At 47.0% G+C, this 22,303-nt stretch overlaps 1 protein-coding gene across 12 annotated transcripts in view; it reads left to right on the forward strand.

Moving 5' to 3' along the window:
* LARS2 (leucyl-tRNA synthetase 2, mitochondrial) overlaps window positions 1-22,303 on the forward strand; it is a 188,454-nt gene that overhangs the window by 85,078 nt on the left and 81,073 nt on the right. For all 12 annotated transcript variants that reach the window (XR_008420593.1, XR_002071834.2, XM_053898226.1 and 9 more), the window contains one exon: window positions 10,944-11,087. Coding sequence is in view for 9 of the 12 variants with exons in the window: in XM_053898226.1 (XP_053754201.1) it covers window positions 10,944-11,087 (144 nt within the window). In the remaining 3 variants the exon portion in view is untranslated. The remainder of the gene's footprint in view (window positions 1-10,943; window positions 11,088-22,303) is intronic.

Consider the following 22,303-nt stretch of genomic DNA (forward strand, 5'->3'; position numbering starts at 1 on the left):
AAAAAAATCATAAATAGAATACAAAAAACGCACACTTGCTGTATTGTTTGAAGATCAGTGTTAGCCCCAATCCAGGGTATTATTCCATGGGTCTCCTTTTATTGGAAGGCTATTTTCAAATTGGCTTTAACACCTAAAACCTCTTGGTGTCCGTTGGCGTTCCATTCCTAGGGTTTATTTCAAAATATAAGCTTTTGAAATTAACATCAGAAAGCTAATTGACTTTAGAAAGCCTGCACATAGCATACTCTGTAAAGCATATTTAGCCAAAAACAACCCGCATATTAATACCTTTCCTCTAATGGCATTGTTGTAACTTTTTTTGAAATAGGAAATAGCCTTAACCCTTAAAGACAGTTCTGCTTAGAAGCTGCACAAACGAACTTAGATTTAGGGAAAGCGTTTCAGCAGAGCATTACTAAACATAACGGGAGTGTTGCAGTCTTTTGTTCTTGACTAACCCCAGCCATCAAGATGCTCATTTCCTTTGCAAAAGGAATCTCTTCTTGCTCTTGCCAAACAAAAATATTTTCAGCCAAAAATATGAATATAAAGACCTCCACTTGGCAGAACATGAGTTTCACCTCTCTGGTTTAAAAAAAAAAATGTGGATGCAGTTAGCAGGGAGGGTGCTGTATTATGCTTGGGCATTCTGGGGAATTATGGAGGCCACCTAATCTGTGGGTTTGTCTTTGGCCTCCGCCATGATTTCGGAGGCGGCTGGTGACAGTGCTGATGCACCCACCTGCGCTGGGTTTGCCGTGTGGCCTCGTGTTGGGGGAGCTACTGAAGGAAACACTGTACCAACAGGCAGCCTGTCCCGCTCTGCCCCCTCGTGGCTTTGGAAGGTGGTGACGGTAAATAACCGGTAGCCTTAGAAACCGTCCTCTCCGGACTCTGTCCAAGCCCAGGCCCATCCTGGATGGAATGGAGCCAGATGGATTTTGAGACTTCAACCTTTTCATGCGATCTAGGTGGTGTTCCTTAATTACACATCGTTTTGTCAGGAAAAAAGCTAATGGACCTTAGAAAATCAATACCCTAAAACATCCTTCTGGAGCCTGAAGCTGCCTGAGAGCACACTCAGGAAAGGTTTTTGGTAGTGTAAAAGCAGAGCCCAAGGACAAAGAAGCAAGGGAAATGGTGGAGAGTAGCCAAGGGCCCGAGGAGTGATGTGTGGGTCAGGAGACGGAAGGGTGCTAATGGAGGATGTGATCTAGAAGGGACTGGCACCCTGTGTGAAGGGTAAGACCCAGGAGGGGCAAAGGGAAGGAGCATCCTAGTAAACGGAAGGAGGAGATTAGAAAGCAGGAGGTTTGGAACAGGAGGCACATTGGGGCGGCAGGTACCACGCAGCTGCCGTGCCACAGAGAGGAGAAGTGATACATGAGAATTCGAGGAGAAATTGCCCCAAGAATCTCCAACGGAGCCCGTAGTTGCCCACACCTCTGGGAACCCACGGGCCAAGAAGGGGAGGTGGGAGGAGGCAAAAATGATGGGACACCCACCGTTATTGCCCAGAATCGATCCTTGTGAACATGGCCGATTGATGTTTATGATTGGGTCATGGTACGCGTTTTAAAGAAATTGTCTTTAAGTTTGTTTATTTTGAGAGAGACAGAGACAGCACAGGTTGGGGAGGAGCAGAGAGAGGGAGAGAGAGAGAGAATCCCAAGCAGGCTCCACACTGCCAATGCAGAGCCCGACTCGGGGCTCAAACTCAGGAAACCGCCAGATCATGACCTGAGCCACCCAGGTGCCCCACGTTGTGCATTTCTACAAGACCTTCTGAAAGCTTCCCACAGATCACTCAAACAACTTGATCAACTGGGGAAATTCTCTGATCTGGAACGGTTCCTTCTGTGACATTGCGAGATAATTTAAGTGAGGGAAGCAGCGAGCAAGATCTGTTAGAGTTCAGCATGTTTGCAGATGTGTTAAGGATTTCATGTATTGATTTAATTACTTATTGATTTAAGGTTGATTTCAAAGTACAAGTACAGGCTGTATTTTACAAATAAGGCCAGTTAACTATAAAGGAACACAGAATTGACTTTTAGGGGGTGATAGCAAGCAGAAGGGCCAACCGGAAAAGGGAAGGAAATGGCTATAGTCAAGGAGGTTGTCCAGAAACAATAGTAATTGTAGCCAGACTGTGCTTGCTTACAAACCCGGATGTCCATCAAGTAAATGTTCAAGATATGAAAATCAGGAATGCCGGATAAGAGAAGATTCTGGTTTCAAGGGAAGCTGTATGATAGAGACAGTTTATAAGAGTGGAGACCCAAGGGGCATCCGGGTGGCTCAGTCAGCTGAGCGTCTTAACTTCGGCCCAGGTCACGATCTCACGGTTCATGATTCCGAGCCCCGAGTCGGGCTCTGTGCTGACAGCACGGAGCCTGGAGCCCATTTGGAGTTCTGTGTCTCTCCCTCTCTCTCTCTGCCCGTCCCCCGCCCTGCTCACACTCTATCTCTCTCCTCCTCTCTCTCAAAAATACATAAACACTAGGGCCCCTGGGTGGCTCAGTGGTTGACGCCTCCGACCTCAGCTCAGGCCGTGGTCTCGCGGTTTGTGGGTTTGAGCCCCGCATCAGGCTCTGTGCTGACAGCTCAGAGTCTGGAGCCTGCTTTGGATTTTGTGTCTCCCTTTTTCTCTGTTCCTCCCCTGCTTGCACTCTGTCTTTCTCTCAAAAATAAAGATTTTTAAAAATTAAAAAAATAATAATAAACATTAAAAAAAAAAAAAAAGAATGGAGGCCCGATAAAAGGGATTTGGGAAGTAGTTCCTGGGGGCTTCACAAGGCTGCACGTTCTGTGCATCCAGGACCCCGGGGGCCCTGCATGTGGCCCACCCCTGGGCCGACCACCTGTGGATAGGCTGAGCCTGAGCCCTGCAGGTCTGTGGGTGGGCTGGCTTGTGGTCCTGGGAAGAAATGCGAATGGGTTCTCCCAGCTGATGCCTTTTCGATTTCAGATCTTATTTCCTTTGGTGCTTCTGCTCTCCCCCCAAGACTTTCACTGGGGGGAAAATTGGTTTTGCGTTTCGCCTGTATTTGCCTTTCATTCAACACCGGGGTTTTACGATAATGTGTAAGCCTCTTAGGAGCACATCTCCCTCGTTGCATTTTGTAACCTAGAGCCTGAGAGATGCCAGGCCCTGTGGGAAATGTTGATAAGAAAATAAAGTCCTGTTTGTTTTTGCAGTCTGTGGTACTGTTTGCTTCTCCTGTCTCCTTGGAGGTTTGCTGGGGGCCGGAGGCAGAAGTGCTGCATGAAGGGCTTTTTTTCTTTTTTCTGTTTTTTAAGTTAAAAAAAAAAATTAAGTTTATTTATTTTGAGAGAGAGAGAGAGTGAGAGGGAGCAGGGGAGGGGCAGAGAGAGAGAGGAGAGAGAGAATCCCCAGCAGGCTCTGCGCTGTCAGCATAGAGCCCGATGCGGGGCTTGAACTCATGAACCATGAGATCATGACCTGAACAGAAACCTAGAGTCAGATGCTTAACTGACTGAGCCACCCAGGTGCCCCGGGCTTTTTTCCTTTGTTCTCTATACAGTTTTAGCTGTGCATCTTTTGCGGGTTGGGGGCGGTTCATGAAAGACTTGTCTATGTTCCTAAACAATACTTGGTCTTTTTTTTTTTTTTTTTTTTTGTCTTTTATTTTAAGTGGTACCCTTCTCTCTAGCCCCTAATACAGGAAATAATAGCTATGATGCTCATCCTTACTTTATCAGCCTAAAGTTTTTAGGTCTAAGGCAGTTTTGTCCTCTATTTTGTCTTTCTATATTTATGGCTTCAAGATTTTTCCGGACCCCGAAATGAGAGGGACAAATCATTCCGTACAGATCTTTCCCATTCCGCCTCCACGCTTTGCAGGCTTAAGCTTTTCAACCGGACACCCTACGTTTCAGTTGTAAAAGCACAGCCCACAGATGGGTTAGTCTGTCCTCCACTCCTAATTTTTAGACATATCTCTGGGTCAGTCACGGTCGTGGTGGGAAGTAGGGAATGCACCGGAAAGCAGTTATTGAAGAAAATGTAATAAAGAGACTGTTTTTGTGTAGAGTTTAGGGGAACCAGCAAGGGGTGATCAAACACCTGACATGGGCGCCAGAGGGAAGCCTTTGCCACCCCAGGCTGAGGGGGCCGACACTAGGACTGGAAGAACTGTAGCAGAGGCCTCTGTGATAGAGGGTGTGGCCTTTGGTACCATTAGAGGAGGCCTGACTGCGAAGTCGCCCGGGGGCACCTCCCACTGGTTGAGCACAGCTGGAGGGCAAGGGTCCAAGTTAATGCCGCCGCAGAGGTCAACTTTCTGGGGTGCAGACCACGGTGGAAAGAGGATTTGGAGGGGGAAACGGACAATGCTCAGCATCATCTCGTCTTAGAATTGCTTAGTAAAATTTTATTTCTTTCAGAAATTTTTGAGGGTCCCCCCCCCCCCCCCCGGGTGGCCCAGTCGGTTAAGCGGCCGACTTCGGCTCAGGTCATGATCTCACGGTTCCTGAGTTCGAGCCCTGCGTCCAGCTCTGTGCTGACAGCTCAGAGCCTGGAGCCTGCTTTGGATTCTGTGTCTCCCTTTCTGTCTGCCCCTCCCTTGCTCATGCTCTCTCTCTCTCTCAAAGATAAATAAACATTAAAAAAAATTAAAATAAAAAGTTTTTTGAAAACAATGTGTATCAATTCAGGGTATTTCAGTGCCCAGACACATCTCCCCGTATTCATTGCCTTCTTTGTATTATGGTTTACCTTAATGTCATAAAGGAGTGAACTTTGACGGCAGAGGGATTTATTGTAAATGACGATGGGAACTAATTAGAAGTCTGGAGAGAAGGCTCATAGTGGCTAAGACTGCAGCTTCAGAGTGAGCCAGACACGTGTATGGGCATAGATCTTGGAATATTGTTACCTTTCGGGGGCAGATACTGACTTGGGAGAAGGCACCACGGAATCTTCTGGGATGCTGGGAATGTTCTTTATCTTGATAATGAGTGGTGGTAACAATTTGTTGAGTTGTACGCTTCAGATTTGTCCACACTGCTCTCTGTATGTCCTGCTTGAACGTAAACAGGAGTTTTTAAAAGTTGCAAAAAAGTTTTACGGTTTTGAGAGACCTGAGTTCCTGCCCTTTCTCTGTCACTGACTGTGTGACCTCAGGCAAGTTATTTAATCTCTCTGTTCCTCAATTTCCTCCTCTGCAATCTGGGGGGAATAATATTCTTACCTCCACTGGCTGGTCTATGAACTCCCAAGTGTAGATAGTGTGCTTCATGAGGGGCAGGTTTTCTACTAACACCGCAAAGGTCTCTCGCCCAGTGAGTGGCATTGGATAGTAATTCTTGCTGCGAGTAAAAATAATAAAGATAATATTCTTACCTCCAAATGTGGTTGTGCAGGATTGGAAGAGCCAACCTTAGTTTGGCCCTTAAGCACAGCATCTAGCATATGGCAATCAGTCAGTAAACGTTAGCTGTTTCTATTCAAATAAATATATTTGTTTCCCCTAAAACAACCTGATTCTACGAAGTTCCAGGTACCATGTTTTTTTCTTTTCCTGTGTTTCTTAAAATTTCCAATCACATAGGTTCATCTTTTGGCACAAGAAGATACCAAACTTGATTAGACAGATGCTCACAGGCTTCCTCCCAAACCTGTTTTTTGTTGTTTTTTTTTTAAAGATATATTTTGGGGGGCACCTGGGTGGCTCAGTCGGTTAAGCGTCTGACTTCGGCTCAGGTCATGATCTCACGGTTCGTGGGTTCGAGCCCCACGTTAGGTCCTGTGCTGACAGCTCAGAGCCTGGAGCCTGCTTCGGATTCTGTGTCTCCCTCTCTCTCTCTGCCCCTCCCCCACTCACAGTCTCTTTCTCTCTCAAAAATAAACATTAAAAGATAATAAAATAATAAAAAGGATACTGTTTTTAAATTTCAATTTTAGTTAACATACAGTGCAGTTTTGGTTTCAGGAGTGGAATTCCGTGATTCATCACTTACATACAACACCCAGTGCTCATCACAAGTATCCTCCTTAATACCCATCACCCATGTAGCCCGTCTCCCACCCACCTTCTTCCATCAACCCTCAGTTTGTTCTCTGTTGTTAAGAGTCTCTTGGGGTTTGTTTCCCTCTTTCCTCTTCCTTTTCCCTTCGCATATATTCATCTGTTTTGTTTCTTAAATTCTGCACGAGTGAAATCATAACGGTATTTGTATTTCTGTGACTGACTTATTTCACTTAGCATAATACATTCTGGCTTCATCTACATCACTGCAGGTGGCAAAACTTCATTCTTTTTTGATAGCTGAGTAATATGCCATTATATACCACATTATTATATACCACATCTTCTTGATCCACTCATCAGTTGGTGGACATTTGGACTCTCTCCATAGTTTGGCTATTGTTGACAATGCTGCTGTAAATATTGGGGTGCATGTACCCTTTTGTATCGGTATTTTTGTATCCTTTGGGTAAACACCTAATAGTGCAACTGCTGGGTCATAGGCTAGTTCTATTTTCAGTTTCTTGAGGAACCTCCATACTGTTCTCCAGAGTGGCTGCACCAGTTTGCATTCCCACCAGTAGTGCAGGAGGGTTCCCTTTTCTCCTCATCCTCACCAACACCTGTTGTTTCTTGTGTTGTTAATTTTGGCTATTCTGATAAGTGTGAGGTGGCATCTCACCGTGGTTTCGATTTGTATTTCCCTGATGGTGAGTGATGTTGAGCATCTTTTCATGTGTCTGTTGGCCATCTGGATGTCTTCTTTGGCAGAGTGTCTATTCATGTCTTCTGCCCACTTCTTAAACTGGGTTATTTGTTTTTTGCGTGTTGAGTTTGATAAGTTCTTCATAGATTTTGGATACTCACCCTGTATCATGTTGTTCGCAAATATCTTCTCCCATCCCGTAGGCTGCCTTTTAGTTTTGTTGATTGTTTCCTTTGCTGTGCAGACGTTTTTTATCTTAATGAAGTCCCAAGAGTTCATGTTTGCTTTTGTTTCCATTGCCTTCAGCAACGTGTCTAGTAAGAAGTTGCTGTGGCTGCGGTCAAAGAGGTTTTTGCCTGCTTTTTCCTCTAGGATTTTGATGGTTTCCTGTCTCACATTTAAGTCTGTCATCCATTTTGAGTTTATTTTTGTGTGTGGTATAAGAAAGTGGCCCGGTTTCATTCTTCTGTATGTCGCTGTCCAGTTTTTCCAACACCATTTGTTGAAGCGACTGTCTTTTTTTCCATTGGATAGTCTTTCCTGCTTTGTCAAAGATTAGTTGGCCATATAGTTGTGGGTCCATTTCTGGGTTTTCTCTTCTGTTCCATTGATCTACGTGTCTGTTTTTATGCCAGTACCATACTGTCTTTATGACTGCAACTTTGTAATATAGCTTGGAATCCGGAATCATGATGCCTCCAGTTTTGTTTTTGTTTTTCAGGATTGCTTTGGCTATTCAGGGTCTTTTGTGGTTCCATACAAATTTTAGGATTGTTTGTTCTAGCTCTGTGAAAAAGTCTGGTGGTATTTTGATAGGGATCACATTAAATACGTAGATTGCTTTGGGTAGTAATAATTTTGACAATGCTTGTTCTTCTAGTCCATGAGCATGGAATGCTTTTCCGTTTCTTTGTATCCTCTTTAATTTCTTTCATAAGGGTTCTATAGTTTTCAGAGTACACATCTTTTACTTCTTTGGTTAGGTTTATTCCTGGGTATCTTACCGTTTTTGGTGCAGTTGCAAATGGATGGATTCCTTGATTTCTTTTTCTGCTGCTTCGTTATTGGTATATAGAAATGCAACCGATTTCTGCACATTGATTTTATATCCTGCAACTTTGCTGAATTCATGTATTAGTTCTAGCAGTGTTTTGGTGGAGTCCTCTGGGTTTTCTACACGGAGTATCATGTTGTCTGCAAATAGTGAGAGTTTGACTTCTTCTTTTCCGATTTGGATGCCTTTTATTTCTTTTTGTTGTCTGATTGCTGAGGCTAAGATTTTCAGTACTATGTTAAATAGTAATGGTGAGAGTGGACATCCTTGGTCCCGGTCCTAACTGTAGGGGAAAGGCTCTCAGTTTTTCCCCATTGAGGATGATATTAGCTATGGGTTTTTCTTATATGGCCTTTATCATGTTGAGGTGTGTTCCATCTATCCCTACTTTGTTGAGGTTTTAATGGACAATGGATGTTGTATGGGGCACCTGGGTGGCTCAGTTGGTTAAGCATCTGACTTTGGCTCAGGTCATGATCTCCTAGTTCGTGGGTTCAAGCCCCACGTCGGACTCTGTGCTGACAACTCAGAGCCTAGAGCCCGCTTTGGATTCTGTGTCTCCCTCTCTCTCTGCCCCACCCTCCCACTCATGCTCTATCTCTGTCTCTCAAAAATAAGTAAACATTAAAAAAATTTTTTAAAAAAGAAAGAATCGATGCTGTATTTTGTCAAATGCTCTTTCTGCATCTATTGATGGGATCGTATGGTTCTTGTCTTTTGTTTTATTAATGTGGTGTATCATGTTGATTGATTTGTGAATATTGAATAAGCCCTACAGCCCAGGAATAAATCCCACTTGATCATGGTGAATAATTCTTTTAATGTACTGTTGAATTCGATTTGCTAGTATTTTATTGAGAATTTTTACAACCATATTCCTCAGGGATATTGACCTGTAATTCTCCTTTTTTGTGGGGTCTTTGGTTTTGGAATCAAGGCTTTGTAGAATGAGTTTGGTAGTTTTCCTTCTATTTGAGAAAAATAGGTATTAACTCTTCTTTAAATGTCTGGTAGAATTCCCCTGGGAAGCCATCTGGCCCAGGTCTCTTGTTTGTTGGGAGATTTGTGATTACTGATTCAGTTTCTTTGATGGTTATGGGTCTGTTCAAATTTTTTATTTCTTCCTGTTTCAGTTATGGTAGTTTGTGACTTTCTAGCAATTTGTCTGTTTCTTCCAGATTGCCCAGTTTGTTGGCATATACTTTTTCATAGTATTCTCTTACAGTTGTTTGTATTTCTGTGGTGTTGGTTGTGATGTCTCCTCTTTCATTCATGATTTTGTCTATTTGGGTCCTTTCTATTTTCGAGAAGTCTGACTAGAGGTTCATCAATTTGTTAATTCAAAGAACCAGCTCTTAGTTTCATTGATCTGTTCTACTGTTTTTTGTTGTTGTTGTTGTTGTTTCAGTATCATTTGTTTCTGCTCTAATCTTTATTATTTCCCTTCTTCTGCTGGCTTTAGGCTTTATTTGCTTTATTTGTTCCTTTTCTAGCTCCTTTAGGTGTAAGGTTAGGTTATTTGGGACCTTTCTTGCTTCTTGAGATGTACCTGAATTGCAATATACTTCCCTCTTAGGACTGCCTTTGCTGCATCCCAAAGGGTTTGGACTGTCGTGTTTTCATTTTCATTTGCTTCCATGTATTTTTTTATTTCTTCTTTAATTTCTTGGTTAACCCATTTATTCTTCAGTAGGATGTTCTTTAACTTCCATGTATTTGAGAACTTTTCAAATTTTTTCTTGTGGTTGACTTCAAGTTTCATAGCAATATGATCTGAAAACATGCATGGTATAATCTTGATCTTTTTTGTACCTGTTGAGGGTTTAATTTGTGACCCAGTATGTGGTCTCTTCTGGAGAATGTTCCATGTGTGCTCAAAAAGAATATGTTTTCACGGGGTGCCTGGGTGGCTCAGTCAGTTGAGTGCCCAACTCTTGATTTTGGCTCAGGTCATGATCTTACCATCTATGGGATCGAGCCCTGCATTGAGCTCTGTGCTAACAGTGCGGAGCCTGCTTGGGATTCTCTCCCTCTCTCTCTTTCTGCCCCTCCCCCCTCAAAATAAATAAATAAGCAGTTAGAAAAAAAAGAATGTTTATTCTGCTGCTTCAGGATGAAATGTTCTGAATATATCTAAGTCCATTTGGTTCAGTGTGTCATTCAAAGTCATTGTTTCCTTATTGATTTTCCGCTTCGATGATCTGTCCATGCTGTAAGTGGGATGTTAAATCCCTCCGCTATTATTATCAATTCTTTATGTTTGTTATTTTTTTTTAATGTTTATTTTTGAGAGAGAGAGAGAGAAGGGGAGGGGCAGAGAGAGAGAGGGAAACAGAGGATGTAAGCAGGCTCTGTGCTGTCAGCTCTGTGGGGCTCTGTGCCTCTGAGAGAGGCTCTCACCACGCTTTTGCCAGCTTGTGTGAGGAAAGCGGCCGCAGGACCGCACAGCGGTTCAGTTTACGTCAAAACAGCAGAAAGCCAGAACCCCTGCTTACTACCCGAAACAGCCTCAGTTCCCCACTCCTGTGCCGAGACGCAGCATGGCATGTTGGTGCCACCCATCCCTCTTGTGACCAGGGGACCCTCAGACCTTGCTGTCACTCCTAACATTCCTCCCGCTTTGCTACGCGAGCGCCTTTAAGCCAGGCACTTCCCCCACTGTAACGGACTTCTGAAAGTTAGAATTTTGTGTTCTGCTGCTTAAAATACTTTGCAGTAGCCTCCGTAACCAGGCTTCCTCCCTGCTGCCACACTTGTAGCTTTGTCTCCCCCAGATCAACTCTCCATACGCCGTGCTTTCCACAAGGTGGTCGCTTTTTTACTCGCAGACTGGCAGTTTTTGTTCTCTCAGACCTCTGCTTGATTCTCGGGTGTTCAGAACGATTCGCTCACCATCTCGCTGCATCCGAGGGACGAGACACGCTTAGGCTCTCCCTACTCTTCTGCCGCCTCAACTCCCAGGCTCCGGAGCCTGTTCCACCACCAAGAGGTGGTTCATACGCTCTTCCTTGTTACAGGTTGCTAGGGGTTTCCTTGCCAAGCAGTACTCCAAGGAGATGCCCTCAAGCCTCAGAGCAGAGATACAGAGATACCGCACTTACGGATCTTCTCACATGTAAGAAGCTGAAGATGACCCTCTTCAGGATGCTCACCAGATTTTACCATTTTGTTTTATGGGTTATAACAGGCCTTGGTCAACTGGGACCCAGTGGATCAAACGGTGCTTGCCAACGAGCAGGTGGATGAGCATGGCTGTTCGTGGCGTTCTGGAGCAAAGGTGGAACAGAAGTACCTCAGACAGTGGTTTATTAAGACAACTGCTTATGCAAAGGTGAGTGTCAGCCTGGAGGTGCCCCAGTTAGTGCCGCGTGTGTTGGGAGGCAATGCCAAGGTCTTCCGGGTATTACAGGGACTCACTGTTGAGGATGAACTCTGGCAAGGGCTCTTAGAGCCACAGGTGTGGCACATGAGACTCAGGACCGCTCATTTAGAGGGTGATGGATTTGAGTGTTTTAGGGGTACTTCCAGAATGGCCCCGGGAGGTCATCGTTGGCTGTTATTTGCTGACCTTTCAACACTCAATCATTGTGTTGCCGTACAGGCCAAAAAACATATGACTTTATTTGCAATTGTAAAGTGAGAAAGGAAAAAAAAAAAAAGGCATCTTCATTGGTATAGTACTAGTAAAACCTCCAGATAGAATGACATTTCAGAGGGTCCAGAGAAGACAGTCTAAAAGGCATGAGGAGATGGTCTCCAGGAAGCGAAGCCGGAGTGAAAATTAACTAAGCCGGGAGCCAAAGCTCCGATTTTAACTCTTGTGTCCCTGATTAACAGTATAAACTGGTGTGAGTCGGGAGGCTCTGTTTTCTCATCATTAGAAGGAGACGGTGGGACCAAGTGGTCTCTAAAGTGCCTTTTGGCTTTTCATGCGGTCGGGGATTCAAGGCAAAGCCAGCCATTGAAAGAGGGAGACTGCTTATTAAATCACCACTAGCCTGAGCAGAAGGACCCGTTCTGGGTATGCCAGAATCACTCCGTGCAAGATCCCCTCCAAGGTTACCAAGTTTCGGGATATGGGATTGAGGGATCGCTCCCGGAAACTCCAGAGACAAGTGACTAGAGCATATCAGGGATGTTTCCCGTGGCAGTTAGATCATCTCCATACTTTTCAGCTTAAGACTGGACATAAACAGGCTTTAAAAAGTTAAAGACATCATGAGACGGATAGTTCTGTCCATCCGTAGCAGCCCGTGAGGTGCTCTGTCGGAGACAGGGTAGTGGGCCGAAATGGCCTTTGGGTCAGATCCAATACTGTACTTCCTTTTTTTTTTAAGTTTATTTATTTTGAGGAGGGGAGGGGCAGACAGAGAGAGGGAGAGAGAGAATCCCAAGCAGGCTCCGTGCTGTCAGCACAGAGCCCGATGCGGAGCTCAGTCCCCCGAACCGAGGTCGTGACCTGAGCTGAAATCAAGCGTCGGATGCTTAACCCACTGAACCATCCAGGCGCTCCCCCCCGCCCCCCCCGCAATACTGTACTCCTTATATGCAAAGAAAGCACAAAGTTAAAAATAACCCCCGATCACTGCAAAACTTGGCTGAATTAGAACTTCAGTACACCAACTCACAATACCAGTGCCATATGGATATTGACCTCCAGTTTTCTCACTCAAAAGACACGTCTCAAATGAGGCAGTTTTCCCATTATAATTAATCCGGAATGTAGCGGAGAATAGCATATGGATTTGGAAAACTACCCATTAGAACTTGTTAACACAGTGCCTTGCTCCTTTTAAGCACACAGGAATATTGAGAGACAGAAAAACAAAGCTGAGGACCTTGCTTTGTATAACATCCCAGGCCGTGGGAGCCCCTGTCTACTCCACTGTGTTACTGGGAGGGCAGCCAGGTCACCCCAAGCTGACTCTGTACTAGGCATTGTGGGAAGGCCATCTAATTAGCTCTTTTTTTTTTTTTTTTTTTTTTTTTCGACCATTGCCTCCAGTTGAAAATGTTATAATCTCACTGAGGGACATTATTCTTGAACTCATCAGCTGTGAGTTTTCAACTGTTCAGCGGAAATTGTTAGTTACCATGGTGATTCACCTGGTTCTCGCTGAACTCCTGCACAGGTTTATTGAAAAAGCTGTCTTTGGAGGTCAGCACTTCGTTTTCCCTGAAAATCGGGAGACCAGGGTGTGGTGTGAGAGTGGTGCGGGGGAGCAGAAACCTGTGTTCACCGCAGGGCCTCTGCTGAGGGCTGCATGTGCACAAAGCGGGACTCTATGAGGCCTAGTAGAAAATGGTGATAACAAGATTGAGAGGAGACCAGAGATACGAGCAGACTGCTCGGTGCTCAGAGATCTTGGGGTTATGGCCCAGCCAGCAGTATGGAGTTGAGAGCCCCAAAAGGCCATATGTGAGAAGTAGGGATGACCCCCTAGAGCCAAAAACAAAATCAGCATAGACTCGACTTAATAAAAAATAAAAGTAAGCCTGACAGTTTCAAAAGGAACTCTCAGAACAAAACTCAACACCTTTAGAGGAGACCATATGATCTCGACTCCCAGTATGGTTGGTTTTTTACTTGTGTGTCCAACATATAATAATAATTAAAAAAAAAAAAAAAAAAAAGTACTAGCCTTGCAAAGAATCAGGAAAGTGTGGCTCATAATCAAGAAAGAAAAAGGGGAGTGGAGAGGGGGCAGCCCAGTAGAAATAGATTCAGAGATGACCCAGATGTTGGAATTAGGAGAGAAAGCCAGAGACATCTGTTATATCAATGGTCTGGGACTTAAAGGAAAAGATGGTCATAATGAGGGAACAGATGGTGAATCTCAGAAGAGAAATGGAAACTATTTAAAAAAAAAAAAAAAAAAGAACTGGAAATCTAGAACAGAAAAGCACAATATCTGAAACAGAAAGTCACTGGGCTCCAGAGGGATGAGTAAGGGTTAAAGCAAAGCCATAAAGCTGGAGGGGAGCTCTTTCAAAGGGAACATCATGCGTGGTGGCCCCAAAGTAGAAATGTATCTGATGACGTTGAGAAGCTGGAGGAACGACAGTATTACCGGAACAGAGAGCCAGGAGGAAAGACTAACTAGGGCTGGAGAAGCTGGAGAGGGTTAGGGGCCAGATCAGGCGTGTCCTTTTAGGTCTTAAGGAGTTTGGACTTCATCATGGAGGCCATGGGAAACCATGGAAGGACTCTAAGAAAGGCAATGACACGGTCAAATGTGTGGTTTTTATAAATTCACTGTGGAAAGGGCAGTGTGGATGCAGGCAGGCCTGCTAAGAGGCTATGACAATAGTCCAGGTGTGTATGACTTAGGCTACAGGTGGGAGTAGTGGGGGGAGATGGGTAGGTTAGAAAAATACTCAGATGGTGAAATTTGTAGCACTTCATCGCCTATTGGATGACAATGTGTAGGAGCTGGTGTCATTAGGCAGGACCCTGAGCCGGACACAAAGCAGATGACTGAGCTACTGACTGCGGTAGGGAGTCTGGAAGAGACGTAGTCCCGACCCTTTGAGTCGGAGTGGCCCTGAGACTGTTGAGTGGAGATGTACCTATACATCTATATAGGTACCTTATATAAGCATCCGACTCTTGATTTTGGCTCAGGTCATGACCTCACGGTTCGTGGGTTCGCGTCCTGCATCAGTCTCTGCACTAACAGTGTGCTCTCTCTCTCTCTCAAAAATAAACTTAAAAAAAAAAAAAAGAAAGAAAGAAACTTTAAGGATCAAATGATATGACATCTACCTTAAAACCTGGTATGATAGAAATAGCGTTGAATCAGTAAGGAGATCATGCTATATAGATTAAGGATGAGGTCTCAGATCAACTGGTAATGCTTTTAGCTGCAAGTAACTGAAAACCTGAGCTATGGGTGTCTTAAGCAGATGGGAGTTGATTTTTCCCATATAAAAAGGCCCAAGGTGCTGGGACTGAACCAGGATAGGGCTCTGAGTTGGCATCTTGGGGGTTCTCTCAGCCTTTTCCTTCCTGCCTTATCACCTCTTGGTGGCAAGATGGCTGCTGCAGCTCCAGATATCACATTTCCATGCAAGACAGAAGCAGAAGGGGGGCAGTGTGACTGTTTCTGTTACCTGGAAAGCAAGAACTTTCCCACAACTCCCCCAACAAAATCCCACTGAGGTTCTGTTAGCCCCAGTTATGTCATGTGGCTACTCCCCAGCTTCAACGGAAGCTAAGGAAAGCAGGTTCAGTCTTTTTAGCTTCTTTGGTCAAGCTGCCTGAGGGAAGGGGATGGCCAGCGGGTGCTGGGATGGTCAGTGAGCTGTGCCTGACATTGCCTTCTTTAGAATTTTGTATGTGTGACTGGTTTTGCTGTGCTGGGGGCTGCCTCTGTGCCGAACGGCTGGCGGTCTGCATGGGAACGTGGCTGTGAAGGGGCCCTCCTTTCATCCATGTAACTTCCAGATTGGAAAACGATGCCTGATGCGCAAATTACTGGGAACCCCGAAATGCCGAAGTCCTTTATTAAGGCTGTTCTGTGATGTTATTGGATTTTTCTCCCCTCCTCCCCTTGCCCCTACCCGGTCTTGCTAGGACTGTTTGCTTCGTGAAATGTTGAGAAAACTGGCAGAAGGAGTTTCCAAGGCACATGAATTAGTCTGGGCAGAGCTGTGTGGGCGGTATCTCGTGGGCAGCACCGCGAGGGGAGAGCAGGGGGAGGAGGGAGGATTGCAGGCCTCCACGCAGAAAGCAAAAGGGATTCGGGGTCTGATGGAGCGATCGCCTCAGTTCCTGCCAGCAGGGTGACAGTTGGGAGGCGAGACAAATCGAGAGCCGGCTTCCCACTGGAACTTGTCTAATAGATTTGTGGTTTTGATTTCTGCGGCTGCCTCCTGTAGCCCCCAGACGCTGCCTCCCGCAGGCCCTCGGCCGCTGGGGCACTGTTCATAGTTTCCTCTTTGGACATAATCATGCCCTGATGGTGCTTAGTCAACCACCACATCACATTGGTGGGTATATTTTCCACATTTCCAGGCGATACCTGGCAGCTGCTAGAATATGAAGAAAGTCTGTGTGCCCCCCCTCCTGTTTCCTACCTGCTTTTGCCCCCGATCTGATCGGTGCTCAGGCTTTTACCTTCCCCATCTTCCTTATCCCTCACATTGTTCCTTTAAGCGTTGGTGTGCCTGTCATCCCCATTTTACTGACGTAGAAACTGAGGCTCTCACTGGTAATAAGTAATGGCCCTGGGATTCAAATTCGGGTGCTTGAGCTCTCAACCGGCAGTCTGCTCCACTCCTCAGGGAGCGTGAATTCATTTGTTCTTTCCCCCGATGTTACTGAGCGCCTGGCCAGACCTGGGCTAGGTGCTAGCAGGGGGCGTGGAGGCCAGTGTGGGAGACAGTCTGAGACTGAACCGGCACGGCTCCCTGGGATCACTGTGCCGACGCAGGAGAGCACATCGGGGCCAGGAGGAGGAGCCCCAGGTTGGCCCTGTGCTCCGAGAGGTGAGGGAGGGCGGGACAAAATGTCTGTTGGGGAACATTTGATCGCCTTCCCGACGGGCAGGAAACTTCACGTCTCACAAGTATCTCCAAGTAGAATTTCTGCTGGCGAGAAGCGGCTGAGCAACGATGAGCCTGATTCCATGAGCCGTCGTGAAATCAGGGGAAGTGGGAGGGACTGGCCCCACCTCCCTGCCCCCTTGTGCCCCTCCTCCCCCGATTTCACCTATGAGCTTGCGGGTAAAGGTGGAGGTGCCTTTGCCAGAATGCACTGTTTGCGTTTGAGCCTGCAGAGAGTAAAAATATGGGGTCGGAGAGGCAAGGGGGGTGAAGGAAGGGGGGGTGGGGTTTACAACAGGAACTTTGCGGGGAGCGGGGAGCAGACCCGAGCAGAAAGACCGCCCCAGAGAGGAGCCGAGGTGCAAAGCTCCAGTCTCCAGCACGTGCCCCTGGGTGCTTAAGGGTCCCCTGCCTTCTGGAATGGGGACCCTTGGGCACCCTTGTTCCAGTCCTGAGGGCTTGAGATGCTTGTGAAAGCACTTGACTGTCTTCCGGAAACCGGGCCTGGTGCCTGGCTTTCTGCCCTCAGATCCGCCGTCAGCCCCAGAACAGAGGCTGGCTCACAGGTGACGCCAGAAGATGCCTCTCCGTGACACCAGCCAAGTCACCCCCATGCTGCTCTGCCCCGGGAGCTCTGCAAAGGGGCTGGTCGGTGGGGTTTGGGACCTGGGCCGCACCCCGCTCCCTGCCCCCGAGAGGGACCCTCGGCACCAGGGCCGCCTCCTGTATGTGCGGCCTGGGCCTTCGCGGCACGGGTGTAGACGCAGATTAGATGCTGGCTGCAGAGGCGAAGTTTCCGGGAACCAGGAGGAACAAGTGAGAAAGATCTAATGAGCCGTCAGCTTCTCTGCGAGGCCGTTGGGATAAAAAGCCGAGAGGACACCAGCCGGGGCCACACTGAACGATGATGCTGGGGTTTATATACCGCCAGGGTTTTCTCTGAAGAGCCCCGTGGCTTTCAAGCTATTACTGGGTCATCCCACCATTCTCCTCTGTGTTCAGCCAGGCCTGAGCGTGACCTATGCGTCCACCTCAAAAAAATGTTTTATCAGCTGCTAAGTGGTGGGTAGGAGTGTCTGAGCCGTGCAGGCTCTGGGCCCCGGAGCCTGGACAGCAGCACCCAGGACACCCTGAGCGCCAGTTTCCTGCTGGAGTTCTCCCCCAGACCCCGGCTGTCTCTTCTGGAAACCGCAGGCTCGGCTCTCGTCCCCAGGATCTGGCTTTGACACCCTGTCTCACAAAACCAATTCGTTGTTAAATCTGCTCCTTCTTACGTAACATCTCTTACTTCTCTCTGTTCTCTGTATTCCACGCCTCTCCGGGATCTTTCCTCTCCTAAGCTGTAAGGTGAACTCAAGTCCCCACCTTCCATGCTGTCCCATCCGCACTCCGATCGTCGGCCTTCTTACAGGGAAAGCCACCCCCTGCGTCCCTCAGAAGTACTTCTGGGGATGGTGGTGGGCAGGGCTCGGGGGAGGTGGGGGAACAGAGGCAAAAGGAAGGCAGACGACTAGAGGCTGACAGTTCCCCAGCGGTCCCCGGGCAAGCCTCATGCTGTCTGGAGTGGATCGGGAGACTTGTGTCCCCACCACAGCCACAGCCAGGGGTGACAGTGAGACTTCCGGGGGGTGGGGTGGCTGGTTGGTTCTGTACAGGCCTTGGAGGGAACTTGTGCTTGGAAGGTTCACCGGAGTCGGTGCAGCGCAGGGCCCCGGCTCAGATTCGCGAAGCCACAGTGTTTCTGGATCGTGCCGGGATGACACTGGCAATTAGACTTCCTCCTAAACGCAGGGCCTTCGTGTTCACCCCGAGAAGGCCCCCCGCCAGCGGCCGGTCACATCTGTATGTGCTCTCCATTAGCCCAGTACCCTGTGAGCTCCCATTTCCCTGGCCCTGGGGCCTCGCGCCCACCCTGTGTCCCTCCCATCCGGGACTTGAGGACACCCCTGCCTGCACAGCGTCTCCAAAGCACTTGTGAAGCAGACACAGGCTTCCGGTTGGCACGCACGGTCGGCAAGCCAGAAGCTTCTGTGTTTGTGTGGTTTTTTGGGTTTTGTTTCTAAGATAGAAGGAATGACTGCAAAGGGAGAATGAGAGAAATAATACCGTTGACCCTCGGACAAGGTGGCTCGAGGGTCAGCGCCCCTGACCCCTCCCCCATGCAGTTGAAAATTCACAGGTGACTTTGGAGTCCCTAAAAACTTTACTAATAGTCTACTGTTGACCGGAGGCCTAACAGATAACATAGTCAGTTGATGGACACGTATTTTGTATGTTGTCTGTGTTATATACAGTAGTCTTACAATAAAGTAAGCCAGAGAAGAGAGAATGTTAAGGAAGAAAAGAAAATCACAGGGAAGAGAAAATACGTTTTATGGTGCTGGGCTGTATGGACCAGTGCAGTTCAAACCCGTGTTCAGGAGTCAGCTGTAATATACTTCTTAGATTATATTGACAATGAAAGAAATTGTAAATCTGATTTGGAAAAAATGAAGGCAGAACTGAACATGATGTATTGCCCTTAAACCCTGAGTGGGCTTTCTGTGCTCCTGGCCAGGTGCTTTTGGGGGGGTAAAGACCTCCTTCCTTCTTGAAGTATTAGCCAGGACCCCGTGGGACTAAAGAGATTTATTAGCACCTCATTGTGGGGGGGTCCCTGGGTGTGCCAGGGAGGGCTGGGGAGTTCACTGATCAACTCAGGGAGACATTTGGATTTTAAAGCTAGAAGAAACTTGAGCAAACAGTGCGCAGGTCCCCCACATTTAGCCCACGGTCTCCCATGCTTTTTAAATCCCTGCCCTAATCTGAAAAACAAAAATGCCAACAAAAAGCCCTCATGCTTTTGAAATTACAAAATCAATATGATACCTAGAGACAAATGAAAGGGATCAGGCGTTGCTTTCTCTCAAGCACTGTACATCCCGTCCTCCTCCCGCTCCCCCAGGGGACTCGTGGCCAGCTCGAGGTGTCCTGGAAAATTACAGACCCGGCCCGTTCCTCATTTTATAACTGAGGCCCCCAAGCCCAAGAAAGCCAGGGCCCAACTTGAGCCTCCCGTGACCCGGGTCTGCCTGCTCTCCGCCAGCTCTTAAGCGAGGCGTTTCCAAGCACCCCTTAGAGAAGGAGGGCATGTGTTGCGGGAAAGCTGGCCATGAGCACAGTAGGAACTGTAATGGGGACAGGGAGAGGGCACAGATGGCCAGGCGACGGAAAGCGCCGTGGTCGGCGGTTTTCTGGTTTGTTCTTGCTGGCATTGGCTTGCTGGCCTCTGAGCTGAAGCTGTGTCTTTTTTTGTCACCATCTCTGTCTGCTCCAACGTCCTGTCCGTCCACTGGACCTTCTGAGCCCAGCCGCTGGGAAAACAGGGACACTGATCCGTGACTGCCGCGCTCTGAAGGAAGCAGGCGTTGGCAGCCACATCTGTGGTCGTACGGTATTGTTGTGTTAGTCAAAAGAAGGGTCCCTCTTATAGAAGGAGGCGGTTTTCCACAGTATCCTTCCGTTTCTCTCTGTATCTTGTCTACTATTCCAGGGTGGCTAATTTTGAGTGTCAGCTTGGCTCGAAATGAAGATTTAATCCTGTCGACAGCTGTAAGAAGTTGCGAACTCTGATAAATTGCAAACTCTCCTAGTTCAAAAAGAGTTTACTAATGGCATGATCTTAACTGTGTGAAACGTATACGGGAGCCCCCACACCCGCACTACGTTTTTTCCAGCCGTCACGACATTGGCACTACGTTTTATGTTCTGCTAACAAAGAAAAATGGTGTCAGAGGCACCTCTGGTTGTAAGATATGTCCCACCTGCAGAGTTTGTGGGGGAAAATGAGCTTCTTTGAATTAGTGGAAGAGAGGGTATAAGTGGATTGGAAAGATATGGAATAAAATATTAATAGTGACCCTCCCTGGGTGTTTATATTGATTGTGGGAAACTGATATTTTTCTTCATCCGTCTCCATATTTTCCATAATGACTGTTGTCGTTTTGGTAGTCAGAAAACAGAACAGCCTGAGAGCAGGGTTATGTCAGCATTTATTTACATATCTTCTGTAGACCTCAGTGCCTTGGAAGGGATGGTCTTATCTTCCTGCAAGTTTTTAATTTATAGGCAGGCTTCCAGCTTGAAGGTAATTTAATGGAATATTCCCTGGGACCGCTGTCCCCATTTTTTTCCCCCCTTATTAGACCAGTTAAAAGCTTTCAGTCTTGCTCCCAAGACTCTGCCTTCCCGGAACAAAACCGCCTTTTCAGGCAAGGGTATCCCAGGGCCGCAGATTGGGCCGAGTACGCTGTGATGTCTCCCTGCTTGCTCCCCGTCCCGTGGGGCACAAGGCAGCCTCTCTTTTGGCCCCTCGACCCAGGGGCCGTGAGGTCACCTGAGTGGCTCTGGGAATCGGAAGCAGCCTCGTCCAGACAGGTGGCTGTCATTGGGGGAGTTTGTCCTCCGTCGTCTGCATTCTTAGGGGCGTGGTGGTGACATTTCAGAACCCGTAGTTACCAACCCTTGAAATTTCGTGGGATTAGAACTGCTCCGCTGTCCGAAAAGTGCATTGCTTGGGCCTGAAGCCGGGGGGAAAAAGACGGCTAGGTGTGGCCTGAGTTAACGTGAGGATACCTGGATAAGAAGAGACTAGCCAAATTGGTGGCCGCCACACCAGCTGATTTCCTTCCCCACGTCCTTTCCCACGTGGCCGTCTCTGGTGATTGTACCCGGAAGGCGCTTCCTTCTTTCCAGCCACTTGGAGGCTGTTTGACAGCACTTGGGGTGTCCCTCCTTCACTTGGCTCTGAGATGCACACGCGACGTATGCGTGGGCTGCTTGGGGCCTCTTTTCCTTCGACCCCTGCAGTCCCAGGTATGCACACCTTGTTGGCAAGTCACTTACCATCAGCAGGATGTCTTGCTCAGAAATGATCGTTTCCCTTCTGGGTTAGCAACACCTTCGCTGGAATTGAGATTCCTGGACAGCAACACTGTTTTACCACGACAAATGGATCTTGCTAGAAATACAGATCACATTTCAGAAGAGAGGTTATAAAGTACAGCTATCAGAGGGAGGTGAACAAGGTAAATATTATGCCAAATGAGCTTTTTATGGATTGATATTTTAAATGTTGATTTATTTGAGAGAAAGAGTGTGAGCGGGGGACGGGGAGAGGGACGCCCACGTGGCTTGATCCCACAAAAGGTGAGACCATGACCTAAGCTAAAATCAAGAGTCAGACGTAACCAATTGAGCCCCCAAGGCGCCCCCAAATGAACTTTCAATGTAGAAATCCTCGTGTGCGACCTCATGCCAGAGTCAAAGCAGGAGAGGGGGGCTAGGCTGTGGGACCGTTTATTCCTCTAGAATATTCTAGAGGGGACATCTAGATTTTTTATGAACACCCTACTGCCTTCAGAATCTATTTTCCTTTATTACAACTCATATATGCTGTGTCTTTGGAGGGACTACTTTGAAATGATTTCAGAAAAAGAATAAGGAAATCTTGGCAACAAGATTAAGTTTTAGAAAAAAATAAATACAAATTATAATTCAAACATAATTGCTATTCAGGTCCCACTGATTTAGAAGTAGGCTGTGTTAAGACTTTTAAAAAGTGTCTGTTTTAATTAAATCTTATTATTAAATCTTCCTCTTTCTTTCTCCCTCAAATCTGTGTCCAGCTCTCAGGGCTCTGGTTTCTGAACTCCCTCTTAGTAGCTAATAAATGCACTTTCTTTCTCATTCTGCCTAAACTTTTTTTTTTACAAAGGTTTTATAAAGTGTATCATGTTTTTATTAAAAAAAAATTTTTTTTATTATTACGTGTATTTGTTTTGAGAGAGAGAGAGAGAGAGAGAGACAGAGCATGAGCAGGGGAGGAGCAGAGAGAGAGGGAGACACAGAATCCGAAGCAGGCTCCAGGCTCCGAGCTGTCAGCGCAGATTCTGACGCGGGGCTCGAACTCAGGAACTGAAATCATGACCTGAGCCGAAGTCAGACGCTCAACTGACTGAG

Source organism: Panthera pardus, unplaced genomic scaffold (genome assembly GCF_024362965.1).
Source record: "Panthera pardus isolate Hobbes unplaced genomic scaffold, ASM2436296v1 HiC_scaffold_8, whole genome shotgun sequence".
NCBI classification, from domain to species: Eukaryota; Metazoa; Chordata; class Mammalia; order Carnivora; family Felidae; genus Panthera; species Panthera pardus.